The sequence below is a fragment of the Carya illinoinensis genome, chromosome 6, assembly GCF_018687715.1.
Source record: "Carya illinoinensis cultivar Pawnee chromosome 6, C.illinoinensisPawnee_v1, whole genome shotgun sequence".
Classification (NCBI taxonomy): domain Eukaryota; kingdom Viridiplantae; phylum Streptophyta; class Magnoliopsida; order Fagales; family Juglandaceae; genus Carya; species Carya illinoinensis.
In genome coordinates this window covers 13,081,045-13,101,745 of record NC_056757.1, presented here as the reverse complement: position 1 = coordinate 13,101,745, position 20,701 = coordinate 13,081,045, and the positions used below count along the sequence as shown (strand labels likewise).

The 20,701-nt window shown below is 37.8% G+C and overlaps 1 protein-coding gene across 2 annotated transcripts in view; it reads right to left on the bottom strand.

The window, feature by feature from the left end:
* The window catches only part of LOC122313149 (DNA-directed RNA polymerase I subunit 2), a 42,739-nt gene extending 22,809 nt beyond the window's left edge, over positions 1-19,930 (bottom strand). Inside the window, exons 1-7 of one of the 2 annotated variants that reach the window (XM_043127903.1) lie at positions 19,621-19,930; positions 19,317-19,399; positions 19,132-19,251; positions 7,826-7,902; positions 3,727-3,790; positions 3,293-3,363; positions 788-865 (exon numbers count right to left, since the gene is read on the bottom strand). In XM_043127903.1, coding sequence (XP_042983837.1) covers positions 788-865; positions 3,293-3,363; positions 3,727-3,790; positions 7,826-7,902; positions 19,132-19,251; positions 19,317-19,399; positions 19,621-19,786 — 659 coding nt within the window. In that variant the 5' untranslated portion in view covers positions 19,787-19,930. Of the gene's footprint in view, positions 1-787; positions 866-3,292; positions 3,364-3,726; positions 3,791-7,825; positions 7,903-19,131; positions 19,252-19,316; positions 19,400-19,620 lie in introns of those variants that run through there. The other variant, XM_043127904.1, reaches the window with a different exon arrangement.
* Positions 19,931-20,701: the final 771 nt, after the last annotated feature.

The following is a 20,701-nucleotide window of genomic DNA, read 5'->3' as shown; positions in this document are numbered from 1 at the left end:
TAGGGAGGTTGGTGTGTCTTCACTGAGTTTTTAAATTCACATACTCCTTTGGAGCTCGTAATGCAGAGCTGGATAAACATTGTTTGAATTCCTTCTAGTAAAGGAAAATTCTCTGTACACTCAAAATATGAGGCACTCAATACTAAGGATAGTAATCACTTCCCTCGGAAGAATATTTGGAGTAAGGTGCCCCGTAACGCTGCCCTTGTTGTTTGGACTCCATCCTTAGGGATCCTGAGCATGGATAACCTAAGGAAATATGGATTTATCCTGATTGATCGGTGTTGTATGTGTAAAAATAGTGGCGAAACAGTGGATCATTTACTTCTACATTGTGAGTTTGCCAAGGCCTTATGGAATGATTTTTTCAAGAGTGGGATTAGCATGGGTTATGCCTGGGAAGGATGTTGATCAACTAGCTAGTTGGATAGGGCTTAAGGTTGTCCCCCTGATTGCAACTATGTGGAAGATGGCTCCCATTTGTTTACTATTGGCGTATTTGGAGGGAAAGGAATGGCCGAGATTTTTGAGAATCACAAGCACTCCCTAGAAGAGCTTGAAGAATTTTTTCTTGACTTTATTTATGTGGACCATATCTATAGATCTTAATGGTCTTAGCATTCATGATTTCTTTGTATCTTTTTTCTAGTTTCTAACTAGGTGTACTCTCTTGTATACTTCCTGTATACTTGGGCTAAGCCTTTTTCTGTACTAGTAAAATATCTTTTACTAATTAAAAAAAAATCAAAAGCCATATATTACTTTGTTAGACCTAGCCCTAGCTTACCAAAATCCAAGTCTCGCACTTCCATTACGAAGGTAATATACTTTGACTGTAACTGAAGACTGATTTTTTCTCTCACACCTGAAACAACAATTAAGGAGCAATCAAAACCAAAAGGTAAAAACTATTAAACAAGTAACATGTGAAAACCAAAACAATAACTGGAATATATGCTCTTTCTGTTGAATGAAAACTAGAAATAAATGGAACAATTAGAATATTTAGTCTAAAATGAACCACAGCTAATATGACACCATTATCGATACAACTTCGTAAGTGATATAGTTGCTAACACATACACGTCATAAAAACTTAAGTCAACCTCCACTAAATATAATAACACGGCGGTGGTGTGGGAAAAACATTGGGAGAGGGTGTAGAGATTTCTCTCATAGAGTTAAATCTGAGGTTGAGGATGGTTTTAAGACCATATTTTCACACAAGTGTAGTGAGGAATCCCTTAAAGACAGCCTTCTCGGCATTGTCTAGCATCTCCTGTTTTAAGGAGAAGTTGATAGCAAACCTTTGCAGATCTTAGACAATAGATCCCAAAGGAATGTTTGCTTTTATTAAAACGACACATCATTGGGAGGTGAGGATGATTTCCTCACCCTTTAATTGTTTGTACTCCTTCTGGCTAAGAGGTGGTGGAGGTGATAAGATCTGTTGATTCTTACTAAGAAAGAGACCTTTGAGGTCTTCTTTCTACCATGCACTCATCCCCAAAGATGGCCCTCCTTTCCTTTGAAAGAATATTCAGAGACATAAGGCACTGTCAAGGGTAGCATTCTTTATCTGGATGATAGGATTATGCAATATTGGTTTTGGAAACTAGAAAAACATGAGAACTGAAAAAATGAGAGGTCCAAAGTTAGGTGCAACTGCAGGGTAAATTGAAATTAGACTGTGACATCATTAAATAACTTAATTAAAATTACAAATAAATAAATAAACTTACCAGAAGAAATTTTAATAAACCTACCAAAAAATAATTGAATAATTTGAAGGATTTTTTACTGCTAATAGGTATCAGAAACAAGGTTGACGGGTCCTAAAATGAATTTGCAGCCAATTGATATTTGTGCACGCCACAACAAAACTCCAAATGAACTTGAAATCCTTGTTTTTCATCTTTCGAATCCCAGTCACTCTCCTTTCTAATACTCAAATTTCAAAGTTTCATTTATCCCCTTCTCAAGCCTCAGCCAACCACGGTGAATATCCCAATTTCTTATGGGCATGGAAGGAGCATACCAGTGCACGGCACAGAGCTATCTATCAGCGCAAGTCCATGGACCCGATACTTGTGATTTGTTGACACCACAACTACAGCCCAAATCAATTTAACTACTTTTTTTGGATGGTAAAGTGGGGGCAGCTGAAATCAAGAGATATGGACGGGGGCTGAGTTATAGGCATCTTTAGGAAAAAATTACCAAAACCCGTGAGATCCATGAACAATTTCTCAGGTCTATGGATACTATGGGGGCATACAATTTTTTTTCAATAGACTGGTTTTAGTAGATAATAGGACCAGGCTAGAACCTGTGTACAGTTGGACTAATCCAATCGTGCAATTTGGTCCAATCTTTGAAACCTTGGTCTTTGTGTACAAGTGAGAAGTTTTTTAAAGTTTTAAATATTATGGTAAAATAACCCAACAGATATTACCTGTTAGGGTGCAACATAGTCATTAAAGGGCAAGTTGGGTTGAACCATACACTGGACATCCTGGATTTTATTCCACACAAAGAACTCCCCTAGATTACCTTATATAGGGTTCTTGGGGGTGAGGTCATGTATCCGAGGTTCCATGTTAGGAGAAAATAAAAAATAAATAAAAATCTAAAAAGATAAGAAACAAATCCCAATAGATCCTCATCTTTGCAAAGAATAGATAATGACAATTAAGTTCTATGGTTGATCTTCTTGCCAACAGGATAACTCTTTATGGCATTCCAAAAATGGTTACAGTTTGGAAGATGGGGACATGCCTTTTGTGATGCATTTCGAGGAAAGGAAATGACTGGAACTTTGAAAATAAGGAACATTTGCTGGAGGAGCTTAGAACTCTGTTGTTTTTCAATTTGCTATTTCTATGGCCAATAGCTATAGATTTTAATGACCTCTGCTTTAATTATTTCCTTGTATCTATTTCTTCTTCCTAACAAGGTGTTTCCTCTTGTAGAGGTAGCATATACTTGGGCTATTCCTATGCTCCTATTAGTATTAATAAAACCTTTTGAAAGACGTTTAAGGTTTATTGTGACCATTGCAAGGGTGAAGAAAGTGTTTTCAAGCAAAAATCTCGAATTCAATGATTTAAATAGGGAGGAACATACTGAACAACATGCTATCAAATCAAATTTCCATCTTTCAAAATTAATCAGTTCATCTTAAACCCCAAAAATGTCCCTAATCTGCCCATGATACCAAATATGAAATTTTAAGTTATGTAGATGGATATTATGAAAAAGAAAATCTCTGTGCATAGGATAAAGAGATAACCTTATGGCAACAGCTTTATCGGTATATCCTTCTCGCCGATCACTAAATGAATTCCGCACCATACTCATTGGCTGGACCAAAAAGCACTCATGTCAGTTATGTGACATGGCATTAGAAACAAAAAGCAAGAAAGATTTTACTGAACAAAGTACTGGATCTGCTTCATGCCATCGGTGTATAAATAATTGACTTAGCCAGTAAGAGCCTAAATGACTTCACTCACAGGAAACATACATAAAAATCTTGGCTCAAGCAACAATGTCAAGGTTGAACACATTGGGATATTAATCAATAAAATGTAGGCAATTTACCAGCTAAGTCATTTAGGCTCACAAGAAAATACATAAAATCTTGGCTCAAGCCACCATTTCAAGGTTGAACACATTTATCCGCTTGAGTATCACAAAATGTATGCGAAAGGCAAAGTCTCTTACATAATTCCGCTTTGGCAATATTAGAAGTCGAACAACTCGCTCAAGCCCATTCAGTATAAAGTAACTAGACAGCCAAATAAAAAAAAAAAAGATTTAGAGTAGTAGGAATTATATGCAGATTAACCAAAAATAATTTAAAAAAATAAATCTGTACAACAAAATCATCCACCTCAAAGAACAAAATGCAACATTTTTTTTTTTTTTTTGATAAGTAGAACAGCTATCTGTTCTACTTATCAAAACAGACCACAATGAGTAGAACAGATATTATAGTTGAATTCAAAACTAAAAACAATTAAATAGCTGTCAACGTTACAATCTAGGTACTATGTATCTTTTTAAATTGTTTTGGATACTTCCTTCCCTCTCTATCGCTCTCTCAGAAATGACTAAGTCTGGCATTCCTTGCCAGAATTAATTCCATCTCATTCTCCTCCTCTGGTCATTTTGTTTTTTTTTTTCTTTTTTTTTTCTCTTTTGAGAAGGGGGGGGGGGGGGGGGGGGGCATGATGAGGAACTTGCAGGTGGATTCCAAATTGTGTCTTTTCTACTGAGGATCAGACCTAATTAGAATCACAGAGAAGGGTAAACGAGTGACAAAGCACATTTCTTTTAAGAAATGGGGTACTGGTTGGTTGGCCAAAATAGTGGATGCATGTGTTTATTGGGAGGCCATAAGGAGTTCCTTAAAACCACTCGAGAAGGCCATCGTATTTTCTTAGTTCAGCGTCATGCGAATCCTTTCGGCTGCTTCTTGTCATTTGAAGTTTATGGAGGTGGTGGTAGACATGTCATTTTGGTTATAGCCATAGGAATGCATGGCAAAGGTGGGTTTGTTTTGGGAAAGCGCTCAGGGACTTCTGTCGTTTGCCTTCCCTTGTTATGGTGAATGGTAACAGAGGAGTCACACTACCCATTGGTGGAGTCTGTCAAGGAGTGTATTGGGAATTTCTTAGTTGCTAGTTTATTTTAAAATGATGAGGATGGGTGGAAGTGGGTTTACGTAGGCACTTATGGGCCAAGTTTGAATAGTGATAAGAGACTTCTCTGTGAGGAGATGGTGGGTTTATATTATCTATGGGATGTGTTGTGGTGATTGAGTGGGGATTTCAATATTACTTGCTTTCCTAGTGAGTGATTGGGAGAACCTCAAACTTCCTTGGCTATGGAGAAGTTTTCTGAGTTCATCTTTGATTTGAATCTCATGGATCTCCCTCTTATTGGGGGCGAGTTCCCATGGTCCAATAGTCGGGGTTGGTCACAATTGGATAGGTTTCTCGTCTCTGGGACCAGATGGTTTTTCTATGGGATTTTTCCAAGCTTGTTGGGATATTGTGAAAGTTGATGTGATGCGTGTTTTTCTCAAGTTCTATTCTTTTATGAAGTTTGAAAAATGCCTCAATGCGACTTTCATCGCTCTCATCCCAAAGAAACATGAGGCTACAAAAGTTTAAAGGATTTTTTTGTCCTATAAGTCTTGTGAGTGAAGTTTACAAGATTATTTCGAAGGTTCTAGCTAAACGTTTGAGCACGGTTATGGAACAAATTATTTCTAAGCCTCAAAACGCCTTTGTTGAAGGGAGGCAAATTCTTGATTCAATTCTCATTGCCAATGAATGCTTGGATCGTAGATTGAGGGAGGGAGCCCTAGGCATTCTGTGCAAGCTTGACATAGAAAAGGTGTATAATCATGTGAATTGGGAATTCCTCTTTTATATGCTTGGGAGGTGTGGCTTTGGTGAAAGGTGGATTTTGTGGATTCAGCATTGTGTTAATACCACTCATTTTTTCCCTTGAATTACCCGATGTGCACTCACAGAAAACTCTTTGCCGAGAGCCTGTACACCCCCGAAATTAGTCGAGAAGCTGTTCCAGGACACCCAGTGCCTATCAAAAAAAAAAAGTTAATACCGCTGTTGGGGGAGGTTCTTTATCTAGATTCTTGGTGGGAAATGGTATTAATGGTTCTATCATAATTTCCCATCTCCTTTTTATAGATGATATTCTTCTTTTTTGTGAGGCAAATCGTGGCCAGATTCAAGCTTTAAGGGCACTTTTGCTATGCTTTGAAGCTGCATTGGGTCTCAACGTGAACTTTGGTAAGTCCGAGATGGTTCTAGTGGGCGTGGTGCGTAGTATTACTAACTTGGCGAGTTTTTGGGTTGTAAAGTGGCTTCCTTGCCTATAAAATATTTGGGTTTTCTGTTGGGAGTAACTTTTAAGGCTAGAGCCATTTGGGATGGGGTTGTTGAGAAAGTTGAGAAAAGGTTGGCTGAGTGGAAATAGATGTATTTATCGAAAGGGGTAAGGCTCACTTTAATCAAGAGTACTCTATCCACTTATAAAAAAAAATTAAGAGTACTCTATCCAACCTCCCCACTTATTTTTTATCATTATTCTCAATGCCTGCAGAGGTGGCTAACAAGATTGAGAAGTTATTTCGGGCTTTCTTGTGGGGTGCAGCGGGGGAGGAAACTAAGTTCCGTCTTGTTAATTGGAATCAAGTTTGTTTTCCAATTTCTAATGGAGGCTTGAGGATTCGCAACTTGAGGACATTCAATAAAGCCCTATTGGGGAAATGGTTCAAGAGGAACCACTTGGAAGGAGATCCGCTTTGGAAGGAGGTTATTGATCATAGATACGGAAGTGCTTGAAGGGTTAGTGTTCTCACCAAAAGTGAGGGGGGTGTATGGTGTAGGCTTATGGAAATTTATTGGGAGGGGTTGGCAGAGTTTTGCCACTCATATTTGTTTTGTAGCTGGTGAGGGCTCTAGAATCAGATTTTGGCATGACGTTTCGTGTGGAGATTGCTCTCACTATAGGGCTTTCCCTGCTCTCCATTGCATTGCTGTTAATCGGGATGCTTCTGTGTTGGATCTGTTGGCATTTTTCCATGGTTCTCACCAGTGGGATGTTCAATTTAATAGGGATGTTTCATGATTGGGAAATGGATACTGTTTCTGAATTTTTCAGTCTTATATATTCTACAGGAGGCCTAACAGTACATGAGGATAGGATGCAGTGGAGGCCTAACAGGAGAAAATAGTTTACAGTGAGATCTTATTACAAGTTGTTGGCATCACATGGTACTGTTCCTTTCCCAAGGAAGAGTATTTGGAGGTCTTGTGTGCCTTCCAAAGTAGCTTTCTTCGTATGGACCGGCTCTCTTGGGAATGTTTTGACCACGGAAAATTTGAGGAAGCGGGTCTGATTGTTATGGATTGGTGTTATTTGTGCAAGAAGAACGGGGAATCAGTGGATCTTTTATTACTGCATTGTAAGGTGACAAGAGTGTTGTGGGAAGAGATCTTTAGAAGAATTGGTGTGGCTTGGGTTATGCCTTTGAGGTTGGTGGATTTAATAGCTTGTTGAAAGGATATTCAAGGCTGTCCCCCAAGTGCTTGCAATTTAGAGGATAATTCCTTTGTGCATTATGTGGTGTGGATGGAAATGAATGATCGGTGTTTTGAAGATAGGGAGCGCTTAATGGTGGAACTTTGGAACTGTTTTGTGCACACCTTATTGCTCTGGTTTTCAGCCATTGGGCTTAATGGAACTAGTGTCCATGACTTTCTATTTTTAATTTCTGGCTCCTAGAATGTATTTACGTGTTATTTTTTGTATAATTCATGTGTACATGGTCTTCACCTACTTCATCGTATCAATTAAATTTTTATTTTACTACCTATCAAAAAAAATAAAATTTTCATTTTACTTATCAAAAAAAATTAGCTGTCAATGTTATACAATATGTATGGTTTTAAGAGCTTGCTCATGATGCAATAATGGCATCACAAACATAACCATAGAACTCAACTTCTTTGCATTCACTATGTTAATTTACAACTAGTCTTTTGACCATCAATGGGGTGCAACTTTAGTCTAGGTGTCATTAACAAGCCAGGTGCAAATATTTATTTTTCATTATAAATAAATATATAGGGCAAACTATAGTCTCAATAGAATATGCTTGCTTACTGTATTTACTTGCTGAACTTCCATCATCATAAATTTCATCATCACCCGTTAAAAGGAAATGAGAATATCATTAACTACGGATCTAATACATGGTGAGCAAAAAATATAGTGAAATACTTACCCACCCATTTCCGATGACTCTTCTTTTTTGGAAACTAGTTTTTGTGGATCAGCATCTCTCAAATGACAAAGCTTTGACTGCATAGAACACAATTGGGCAAAAGGAAAAAAATGAACCAATTTTGTCTTCTTATCTTTATTGTGCCTTGCCACCAAAATCATAAACATCTAAGTATAAAATATGTAAGCACATCTGATTTCATTATATAACATATACCAAGTCAATATTCAAATATGATAATAAGATGCACATCAAATCACCACAAATAATTGATAAAACACGTTGAACGCAAACTTCCATGAAACAAAGTCACATGTCCCTAATTGAAACATGATATTGTGGAAATATACCAAGGAAAGAGAAAATTTCTTCAAAAGTTAATTCCAACAATTCAAAATAAATATTGTAAAACCTCTAAGGATACCATTCAGAAAGATATCATCTCATCATTATCTACACAACTGTTTATGTCTACAGCACAACCACGTGATCAAAATATTTTTGAGATTGCGTAAATGAAGGAAAGGAAAGATATAGAAAAAAGAAGACTTGATTACCGACATAATCTGACAAAAGTTTCATCAATGGCATACAGATATAGTCGATAAATAGCAGTACGTCTTGTTCATAGTTCATAGGATGCTGAGTCCAACCATCCCAGTTCAGTATCATTATGGAAAAAAGCTCAGGCACTCACTCCAAGGAATAAAGTTAAAATTTAATTATGTATAGCCTCTTGGAAACTCAAGATAACATGGTAAGAAAAGAAAAGATTGGCATGGTAATTGATGGAGGCAATCGACAAAGCAACAATCCATGCTTCTTTTGTTTCGGTATATTTTTTTATGACATGGAACGAAAGATATCATCTCATCATTATCTACACAACTGTTTATGTCTACAGCACAACCACGTGATCAAAATATTTTTGAGATTGCGTAAATGAAGGAAAGGAAAGATATAGAAAAAAGAAGACTTGATTACCGACATAATCTGACAAAAGTTTCATCAATGGCGTACAGATATAGTCGATAAATAGCAGTACGTCTTGTTCATAGTTCATAGGATGCTGAGTCCAACCGTCCCAGTTCAGTATCATTATGGAAAAAAGCTCAGGCACTCACTCCAAGGAATAAAGTTAAAATTTAATTATGTATAGCCTCTTGGAAACTCAAGATAACATGGTAAGAAAAGAAAAGATTGGCATGGTAATTGATGGAGGCAATCGACGAAGCAACAATCCATGCTTCTTTTGTTTCTGTATATTTTTTTATGACATGGAACCTCACCAAAGCATGGCCCTTCAGGCCAACCCCAGGAGTAAACCCGAAATGCATGACCTCACCTGCCAAAACCATGTATTAGGTAATCCAAGAGAAACTCCTACTTCAAAATCGAACTGAGAATGTCTGATTCCACAACTTGCCCATGCTCGCTCTTTGACCACTAGGCAACACCATGATGGGTCATGCTTGTCTTTAAGGTCCAAGATCCACTAATTAAAAGCAACTAAAAGCTACCCATGGAAAATGATCACTACATCACATTTTCTTGTCCCAACAGAAGGTAGATTGGGCTTGGCCAAAGTCAACTCAACTCAACTGAGCCTTAATTTTAACAAAATTGGGTCAGCTCCATAAATCATTTTCAACCTAAACCAGATTAAAAATTTTCCTCCGCCTTTTTTTTTTTTTTTTTGGTTATTCTATGATAACTAAGGTCATGGTACTCTTGATCTCATTTTGTTTAAATATGCCTCTTCAATTCCTCTTAGATGTTATTTAGGCATCCAATTACTCCTATTTGCTCCCACACCCAAAACCATTACTCCTATTCACTCCTTGAAAGATTATCATTGACTTGTGCTTATTTAATTTAAGCTAAGCTGAAAAAAGGTCTTAATTAAAACACCATGAGATATTAGCAACAACCCCAAATATGAAAGAGGAACAATTTCCTACCACCATGGAGATGCCTATCATAAAAGGAGCTACCTCCCTCACATTAGCCCCCATTCTTTTACTGACAAACCAAAGAATTCACTCAAAACGGAAACAGCCCAATCATTTCTACAAACTTTCGTTACAAGTAATTGAAAATTTTATTAAAGAGCGCAAAGACTTAGCCCAAGTAGACATGATGTATACAAGAGAAACATCTAATTAGGCAGAGGAAAATAAGCAAAGATAGAGGACGCTCATTGGGAGGGATTAGAGATCTTTTGTTCCATACATTATTCCTTTGGGCGTCGCCTATTGTATTGGATGGGACCTGCTTCCATGATTTCTTTGTTTCTTTTTCTTGTTCTTAGCCTATAATTAGGTGTTTTCTCTTGTTTACTCCTCATGTGCTTGGCCTATTCCTATTTATGTGATTTAATGAATTTCCTTTTACCTATCAAAAAAATATTTATACACACACAAACATTTTTTTTTATAATTAATAAGAAATTTTATTACCAAGAATAGGCAAAGCCCAAGTACACAGGACGTATACAAAAGAAATACCTACTACACTCTAGAAAGCAGGAAAAGAAAAAAGACTAATAGAAATTCAGAAAATTATCATCATTCCTTACAAAAGTCTTAGCCCACAAACACAAAGTAGAAAAGAAAAAATTCCGAAGTTCTCCGAAAGAATGCTTTGTCTTCAAAGCATCTCCCATTCCTTTCCAGCCAAAGACATCACATTAAACACATAGGAATCATTTTCCATATGACCAAGATACTTCAGTGGCAATGAAGAAATCTTACACTCCAAAATATTAGCCAAATCTGAAATATTGGCTACAGCACCCACAGGAACAATTTCAGACTTATTTAGGTTAATCCTGACCCGAAACAACTTCAAAACATAACACCAAGGCTCTCAAAGATTAAAGATGTTCTTGGTTGGACTCACTAAAAATTAAAGTATCATCGGCAAAAAGAAGATGGGATATTTTTATGCTATTCTGATCCTCATTTCCCACTACAAAACCCGACAAGAACTTTCATTCTACCGCCACTTCAATCATTCTACTCAAAGCATCCATGACTAGAACAAAAAGAAAATGAGATAACAGATCTCTTTGTCTCAAGCCACATGAACTATTAAAAAACCCAACCAGGGTACCATTCACTAAAATGAAGAATCTCAACGTCGAAATGCAATGCTTGATCCACATACACCACTTCTCTCCAAAACCATATCTCCCAAGTAAGTAGAAGAGGAAATCCCAACTAACATGGTCATATGCCTTTTCCATGTCCAATTTGATAAAAAATTCCAGATTCATCTAATTTAATTCGGCTATCCAAACATTCATTAGCAATTAAGACCGAGTCAAGAATTTGTCGAATTTGTCTCCCCCTTACAAAGGCATTTTGAGATTTCAAGACAATTTTTCCCAACACCACACTCATGCAATTAGCTAGCACCTTAGAGATGATCTTGTACACCACCAAACTAATAGGCCGAAAATCCCTCATCTCCACAGGCCCAACCTTTTTGAGAATAAGTGCAATAAATGTAGCATTTGAAACTTTTCTCAAATTTCATAAATGAATAAAATTCAAGAAAAACCTTCATAATATCATCCTGCATTATGTCCCAACAAGCTTGAAAGAAACCCATTGAGAAACCATCCGGGCCCGAAGCCTTATCCCTTGCCATTCCTCTAACCACATCAAGAACTTCATCCTCTTCAAAAGCTCTCTCTAACAATTTCTGCACTTACCTGCTGGTCAATGGAGTCAAAAAACAGTCCATCAAGCTTAGGTCTCCACGAATATTCTTCCCTAAACAACTTCCCATAGAAATTGACAATATGATCCTCTTTTTTCTTTTTTCTTTTTTCTTTTTGATAAGTCATAAGAAATTTTATTGATATAAAGATAGACATAAGCCAGGTACACCGGAAGCATACGTGTGAAATTGACAATATGATCCTGAATGGCCTCTTGTTCTGAAAGGATGTTATCACCATCATGAAAAGCCTCAATAGCATTATTTCTTCAATGAGAGCTCGTCGTTCAGTGAAAAAATTTAGTACACTTGTGACCTTCCTCCAGCCAAAGGACCTAGGATTTCTACCTCCAAGAAATTTCCACCATTAAAGTGATCTTCTCTAATCCATCCACCACCACTTTTTTGTCTCTCCAATTCCTCACCGGATATGTCCCCTAACAGTTCCCTTTCCTCCAAGCTCTGCAACTACTGCAGCAAAAGTTTCCTTTTATTTTCCGTTTTCCCAAACTCCTCCACATTCCATTTCTTCAAATCTAATTTTAATGCTTTAAGTTTACCAACCAAAACAAAGCTCGGAGCACCAGAAAAAGAATATGAAGACCACCACGACCTCACCCTGTCCACAAAACCTTCATCCTCCAACCACATTTTCAAATTTAAAATACGTATGCCCTCTAATAATGCCCCCACGCTCCAACATAATGGGGTAATGGTCAGAACACATTCTCGGTAACCTTTTCTGGCTCAAATCAGGAAAACAAACTTCCCATGAAGCTGAAACCAGAAATTTGTTCAGCCTAGACCATGCCCTTCCATTGGACGATGTAAAATTCCCACCAGCCATCAGTAAATCAATCAAATCTAGCTCAAAAATCATATATGAGAAAACATTCATAGCATGAGAGAAATAATTATCCCACATGCTCACTAGGAAACCATGTAATGTTGAAATCCCCTCCAAAATACCAAGGAACATCCCAACAGCAGCTAACACCCGTCATTTCATCTCATAAAATTCTCCTACTATCATACACTTTCGGGCCATAAACCCCAGCAAAAACCCATTCAAATCCATCATCCACACTCTTAAATTGACAAGCCACCATAAATTCTCCCACATAATGATCTAACATCTCCACTACCCTCCTATCCCACATAACAATAATGCCACCCGAAGCCCCTTTCGAAACTAATTCAACCCATCCCACATATTGAAACCTGCACAAACTGTTAACAATTGTTTGACTAACAAATTTCAGCTTGGTTTCTTGGAAACAAATAACATCAGCCCTCCACTTACGGATCAAATTCTTCACCCAGAGACATTTTCTATAGTCGTTCAGCCTCCACACATTCCAAGAAATGATCATTGGTTTCATTGATAATTGGAAACCCTCTCCTTGCCTTTATCTCTAAAGGCACTTTCTCGCTTTGTATTATAATTATTATAATTCATAAAGCACAACAATTTCTTCAATTCCCTCTCCTAATTTGAAATGGTTCTAAATGGGTGAGTCCGAAGGGCCCTACCTTGGAGAGGTTCCCCAACATACTATAAAAATAAAATAAAATAAAATTGAAGCGTGTCTAGTAAGGGTGAGCACGGGCCAATCCAGTCCTGTCTAGGGAGGTAATTTCGGTCCATAATTTTCCCCAGACCGGTCCAGTCCATTTAGTCCAACCTTTTAAAAAAAAATCGATTAATAAAAAAATTTATTTAAAATACCAAATGTGACTTATTAAATGAAAATTACATAATAAATTGTAGAATCATTAATATGTACTAGTACTATATATTATAGTTATACATTAAAGAATATAATACTTACGTAATATTGTGATATATTAATAATTAATTATATATAAATAATAAATTTTTTTTTTTAAATTTTCATTCGGTCTGGTCAAGTCCGGTCCAAATTGACCGAATTGGTCCAGTCCAAAATTGGTCGATTCGGTCGGTTTATCCAATCCAGACCAGCCAAATCTCACCCCTAGTATCTAGCCAAAGAAGGTAGACCAACCTCTATAGCTATAAGAAGTGCTCTAAATTGTTCCTAAAAGCCGTCGCAAGAGATTCCCAAGCAATCCTTGATTTCATCCACTTTCCTCAACACCCAATCAGAAGATTTATTGGGCCAATCAATTTCGGGATGGATGGATGTAACACCCCCTACCTGTAGAATAGAGATATTACTAACATTCATAGCATGGTACCCAATAAAGAGATTCATACCCTGAAATACCTCATATATTGAAAGACACTAAATTGAAATGAACATATATAGTCTTTGGAATTTGAAATTGAAAATAAAAAAAAAAACATAAACTCATCTTAAATAAGGCATAAAAGAACTAATCCTTGTGAAAGGAACACTTATTTAATTCTAAGTCCTTGAACTAGATCTACTCTTGGCCATCCAGCTCCGCATCATCAAAAATTTCATCTGTGACAATTAAACATAGAAGAAAACAGAGACAAACAATAATGAGTCGAAGACTCAGTAGATAGCACATCAAGTATGTGATATTTTCATACGAGGTACTAATCGTCACTAATATCTTGTAGTTTGTTGCAAACTACAAGATATACAATTTCCTTAATTTTGAAGAGTCCAGGTCCAGATGGCTTCCCCATGGCTTTCTTCCAAGCCTGCTGGGATATCATTAGGGAGGATCTCATGAAGGTCTTTATCGAATTTCACTCCTTTATGAAATTTGAGAAGAGCCTAAATGTCTCTTTCCTTGCCCTTATTCCCAAAAGGGCAAGATCGGTGGAAGTGAACGATTTTCGCCCCATAAGCTTGATCAGTGGGGTTTATAATATCATCTCCAAAGTTTTGGCGAAGCGGCTGAGTGGTGTCGTGGGAAAGATCATCTCGAAGTCCCAAAATGCTTTCGTGAAAGGAAGGCAAATTCTAGACTCGGTCCTCATCGCCAATGAATGCTTGGAAAGCAAAATCAAATCCGGCACTCCAGGTATCTTGTGCAAATTGGATATGGCAAAGGCTTTTGATCATGTGAATTGGGACTTCTTATTGTATATCCTTAGTAGGTATGGTTTCGGAGAAAGATGGTGCTAGTGGATAAAGCATTGCATCTCAACAGTCAGATTCTCGGTCTTGGTTTGAGACAAGAGGATCCTCTCTCCTCACTCCTTTTTATTCTTGTAATGGATGTCTTGAGCAGAATGCTGGAAGGGGCAGTGGAAAGCGGTTTCATCTCGGGTTTCTCGGTAGGTGGTTCCCCTCATGGAAGCTTGACAATCTCCCACCTCCTCTTTGCTGATGACACTTTGATTTTCTGCCACCCGGATCCAGCCCAACTTAGATCCCTACGTGCTTTTCTTCTTTGCTTTGAAGCCGTTTGTGGCCTCCAAGTGAACTTAGCAAAATCGAAGGTAGTTCCCATTGGCTCGGTTATCAACCTAAGTGAGGTGGCTGCCATCTTGGGCTGCAAGGTCTCTTCCTTGCCTATGAAATACCTTGGACTCCCCTTGGGAGCCCCTTATAAATCCAAAGCAATATGGGAAGGGATGATTGAGAAAATTGAAAGTAAACTGGCAAGGTGGAAGAGAATTTACTTGTCTAAGGGGGGAAGAATCACGCTTATTAAGAGAACACTCTCTAACCTCCCAACTTATTTCCTCTCCTTATTTCCTATGCTTGCAGGGGTGGCGAATAGACTAGAGAAGACTTTCCGCGATTTTTTATGGGGCGGGTTAGAGGATGAAAAGAAATGTCACTTGATCAAATGGGATAAAGTATGCACTCCGTTGTCTTGTGGTGGGTTGGGCTTAAGAAATTTGCGCACTTTCAACAAGGCACTCCTGGAGAAATGGTTATGGCGGTATCATCTTGAGGGAGATGCCCTTTGGAGACATACCTTAGATGCCAAATATGGAAGCATTTGGGGAGGTTGGAGTACTAAAGAAGCAAGAGGGACATATATACATGGGAGTCTGGAAATTTATTCGGAATGGATGGAATAACTTTCTCGGTAACTACAAATATGTGGTGGGAAGAGGCACGCGCATCCGTTTTTGGCATGACATTTGGTGTGGGGATGTCACCCTGAAAAATGCTTTCCCCTCTCTTTTCAGGATCGCTTTTGATCAAGGTTCCTCGGTAGCTGATAATATGTGTAGTACTGTTGACTCTATCCAGTGGTTTGTGAGATTCTCTAGAGCTGCCCAGGATTGGGAGGTGGGAGTCATCACTAATTTCTACAGCGCATTATATGAAATGATGCTAAAGGCTGGAGGGGAGGATAGCTTACTTTGGATAGGCACAGGAAATAAGAAATTCTCTGTTCGTTCTTATTACAAGGCCTTGACAAATCACCCATGCAACGTCTTCCCGTGGAAGAGCATCTGGAGGTGCAATGTTCCCCTTAAGGTAGCTTTCTCCGAATGGGTGGCTTCTCATGGTAAAATTCTGACTATAGACAAGTTAAGAAAACGTGGACTCTACTTGTTGGATTGGTGCTCATGTGCAAACACGACAGTGAATCTGTGGACCACCTCCTTCTTCACTGCGAAGTAGTTAAGACCTTGTGGGATGACATCCTAACCAGGCTAGATATTGCATGGGTTATGCCTAGGAGGGTGATTGATTTGTTGTCTTGTTGGCAAGGGATAAGGGACAATCGTCAGATAGCTACTATTTGCAAGATGGTACCTTTATGCTTAATGTGGTGCACATGGATTGAAAGGAATAGACGCTGCTTTGAGAACAAGGAACACTCCCTCGACGGTCTCAAGGCCTTTTTTCTTTCATACCCTATTACTTTGGGCATCCTCTATTGTATTGAACGGAACAAGTCTTCACGACTTTTATGCTACTATTCGTAGTACTTAGTTTGTAACTAGGCTCTCTTTTGTATACCCCCTGTGTACTCGGGTTTTGCCTATTTACGTGTTTCAATAAAATCTTTTACTTATCAAAAAAAAAATTTGAAGAGTCTTTCAAAATTAAGTCTACGATAAGTTATGTAATATTTTGCGGTATGATGTGCTATCTACTGAGTCTTCGACTCATTATTGTTCGTCTCTGTTTTCTTCTACGTTTAATTGTCACATATGAAGTTTATGATGATGCGGAGCTAGATGGCCAGGAGTAGATCTAGTTCAAGGACTTAGAATTAAATAAGTGTTATTTTCACAAGGATTAGTCTTTTATGTCTTATTTAAGACTAGTTTATGTTTTTTTATTTTCAATTTCAAATTCCAAAGACTATGTATGTTCATTTCAATTCAATGCCTTTCAATATATGAGGTATTTCAAGTTATGAATCTCTTTACCGGATACTATGCTATGAATGTTAGTAATATCTCTATCCTACGGGAAGGGGGTGTTACAATGGGACACAACGGATCAGGATCCATTTTATCATCAATCTCCCTCAACTCCCTTGGCTCACTTGCCTCAGAATCATCCTTCCCACCAAGAACCATCTGCACATCTAAGTTATAGATCTGGGTACAAGGGACCCCATAAACATACTCCGCAATGGACCAAGAAGCGTTACCTCTCAGCTCCACTTCTCCCATTACATCCTCCAATTCCATCCCCTTTTGACACCTGCTCAATACCACCAGAACATAACTGTGTAGGAGCCAGTAACTGCACCAACCTTTCTCTACCCTTCTTGAGATGTGAATCTCCCTTCAAAACCTTGAGATTAGGGGAAGACAACCACCTCCCTTTCACCGGAGTGAGACTCACCACCTGAGTACCCCCAGAAGATTCAACAATTGTCACCGTCCCTATCTATGATGGAATCACATCCTTTTGAGCCGTCAAAGATCTGATCTGGGCCTCCTCACTAGTCCGATTCTTAGATGCCTATAAATGGATATTCGCCATTGGAGAACTCGACATTGAAAGGCCTCTTGAAGACTCACCTGCCACTAACAACCTTGTTTGACCCATCAGAGCCACTGAACCCATGGGCTAAGCCTCCACTCCTATCGGGCTTTTGGAACCTTGTTTTTCACGAAAGGGCTGCCCTCCATTGACCAAGCCTGTTTATTGAGCCTCTAGGCAGCCCATTAGCCTTTGAACCATAAAAACTCTATCACCCTCCCTTTTTGTCTAATCAGATTCCTGTTTACCAGATAACCTCAAACATTCCTCCACCACCTTTGCCATCCAAACAACCATTCCTCCACTAAGATAATAGACTTTTCCTCCAATGTCTCTCTTCTTCATTCCAATGCTTTACAGCCAAATTTCTAGTAAGACTTCATTCAATAACCTAATAGATCAAGTTTCAAGGCCCCCACAAATTCTCAAATTAACACATATAGCTCAAATCCTCCAAGTGATACTTAAAGTCATCTTCTTTTCCCTACCAGAAAAAGGTACCGCAACAACCTCCCAACTAAAGTGTTGCCCATGATGGAATCAAAAATAAATAAAAATATATATTCCCCACTATGTCAGCTCCCTTTGACCTCTCTCGACCAAAAGTGCTACCAGTATGAGGATCCTCCCTTTCTAGTATTGCACTAATAGCATGCTTATTAGCATTTTTAAATCCGTTATCATCTTTACAAAATTAGATAATATCACATACATCTGCCAAATCATTAACATTTACCCTTTCCTATGTTTTTTCGTAAGTGATCAAATATATATATATATTAAAAAGTGCAAAAGGCACAATCTAGTTGCAAAAAGATCTGTATAAGAAAGTCATCTAACTAAAAACAAAAAACAATAAAAGCACATCAAGGATTAAGCTCATTAAAATCTAGAGAAGCTATCCAAAGTAAGAGAGTATTGAAAAAGAAAGCCTTGAGCCTCCATACTCTGCTCACAAAAAGCTTAATCATTTTTCCAATGAATTTTTGGTAAGTAGTCATTGGCATCTTCGACTATTTTTAACTCTAATCACTATGTACAGTAGGGCTATACAAAAACCAACCACACCGGCCACCAAAGTCAAGAACAGGCCAAAACCGGTAGAAAACCAATCGGCCAGCGGCAAAAAAAATGAAAACCAACATTGGCCGGTTCAGTCCTGGTTCAAACCGTCGAACCGGCTGATTTTATATATATTGTACATATATAAAACGACGACATTTCACTTAAGTCGTTTTAGACCTAATGTTTATAAGCCCACCCCCTCCCCTCCCCTCCCTCTTCTTCTTCCTCCCAAGTCTTTTTCTTTTTCAGAATATCTCTCCTCTCTCACAAAATCACACGCAGCCCCAACGCCCTCTACTACCCTCCTCCTTCACAATGTCACCGACAGAAAACCAAATAACCGATCAAAATCACGCCAACACCGAGGCTACCGGTTTGCTCCCCCTTAATCGGCCGGTTCTATACCTTTGAGAAATCTGTCGGTGCAGCGTCGGTTTGTCGGTTTTGGACCAAAACCGCACAGACGACGTCAGTTTTCACCCCTAACGTACAGTCATGCATTATATCTAACCAAAAAGTAAGCATAGTTGTCGTTTCTGTAAACCGATCCAAAAGGGCAAACAGACACATGTATATTGACTAATTTAAACAAAAAAAAAAAATAGAAAATCTCAGAGACCATAACCAAATAAGCACACTGCAAACCTTCAGCATTATGGGAAATTGCCCAAAATCGAATTCTTGTGCAATAGGAGCTCCACCGTCCCACTGAAAGCACACATCCGCCTTCAAACTCCCCGTGTACGAAATCTTAGCCTGCCTACACTGTTATACAAAGAAGAGAGATTAAAAAGGAAAAAGGAATGAAATCACGGAATGCAAAATCTTACTTTGTAAGGAAGCAGGTCTCCGTGCATCGTTTTCGATAACAGCTCCTTTGCCGGACGGTGCAACTTAGGGTTTTCAACCCAGAGTAACATCCAAGTCAAGAAGTAACGTATATTAAATTGAATATAGACAAAAAATTCAAAAAAAAAAAAAAAAAAAAAAAAAAAAAAAAAAAAAAAAAGCTTAATAAATCAAGTCATAAAGACAAACTAAAACCAACAGCTATAACTCTAACCAAATATGAAGTACTAAGAGGAGGAAATATTCTTTACGGAAAAAGAGAGATGGGGAAACCATAAAGGATATTTCTGAGGTTCTTGTTGGTGAAAGAATCGTGAACATGAATGCCTCTGATGCTCTGGAATAGTATTTCCAGTCCTTTGTCAGACATGTAATCGAACGACTCTATGTGGTGTCTGAAGAGCTCGCGCAGAGCCTCCAGATCCGGCGTCGTATTCGGCTTGACTACCATCTCTGCTCGCTCAGAAGGTCTCTCGCACTGCCTGTCTGAACTTCGGTCAGTGCGTGTCGTTGCGGCTTATAAAGAGACTGGGGTTTTGAGGAGGTTTAGAAGAGGAAACGATGTGAATTTCCATAGGAATTTACTCCCCAGAAAGGCAAAATAAACATAAGAAACTTTTCATAATTCGGACAGGTTGTAGTATCAGCCCATCTCGTACAAGGTTTAAGCCCATGACTTTTTGTCTTTTTCTTTTCTTTTTTTTTTTTAATTATTCCTCTTCTTTTTCTTATCACAGTTTTATCTTATTTTTATTTTATTATATAAAATATGACATATTTTTTATTATTAAATAATAAAAATAAATAAAATAATAATAAATTTGTCACATTTTATATAATAAAATAATAATATAATAATAAAATTTTCTTAAAATTAATTATGCAAGCTTGCAACGCATCCTTCTTTACAGTGGGCTGGGCTAAGTTTTTTGAACCGGGCATCAATTCTTCAAGTATCCAGATATACTAGAATCCAGACTTGATTATTTAATGTGATTTAATATCCGAATATCCGTTATAATACGAGTTATGATCCGGGCCAATACCGGATGAACTTAGATTTTTTGAACCAAGAAATTCGGGTACCGGTTGTACCCGAGTACCAAATTTTACAAAATAAACTTTTTTTTCTTTTTTAAAAGTGTCTATTTTACTAAAAGATTTTTAAGAAAAAATAATTCAATAAATTAAATAAATCTCAAAACATCAAATACATCTCAAAAAAGTAAACACTCTCCATTGTCCATAATAATAATAATAATATATTAAACTGAAAAACTAAATTTTACTTCATAGAAATAACTAAAGTTAAAAACAACTAACAACCTTTTAAACTAAATGTATATCAGACAAAAAAATAATAATA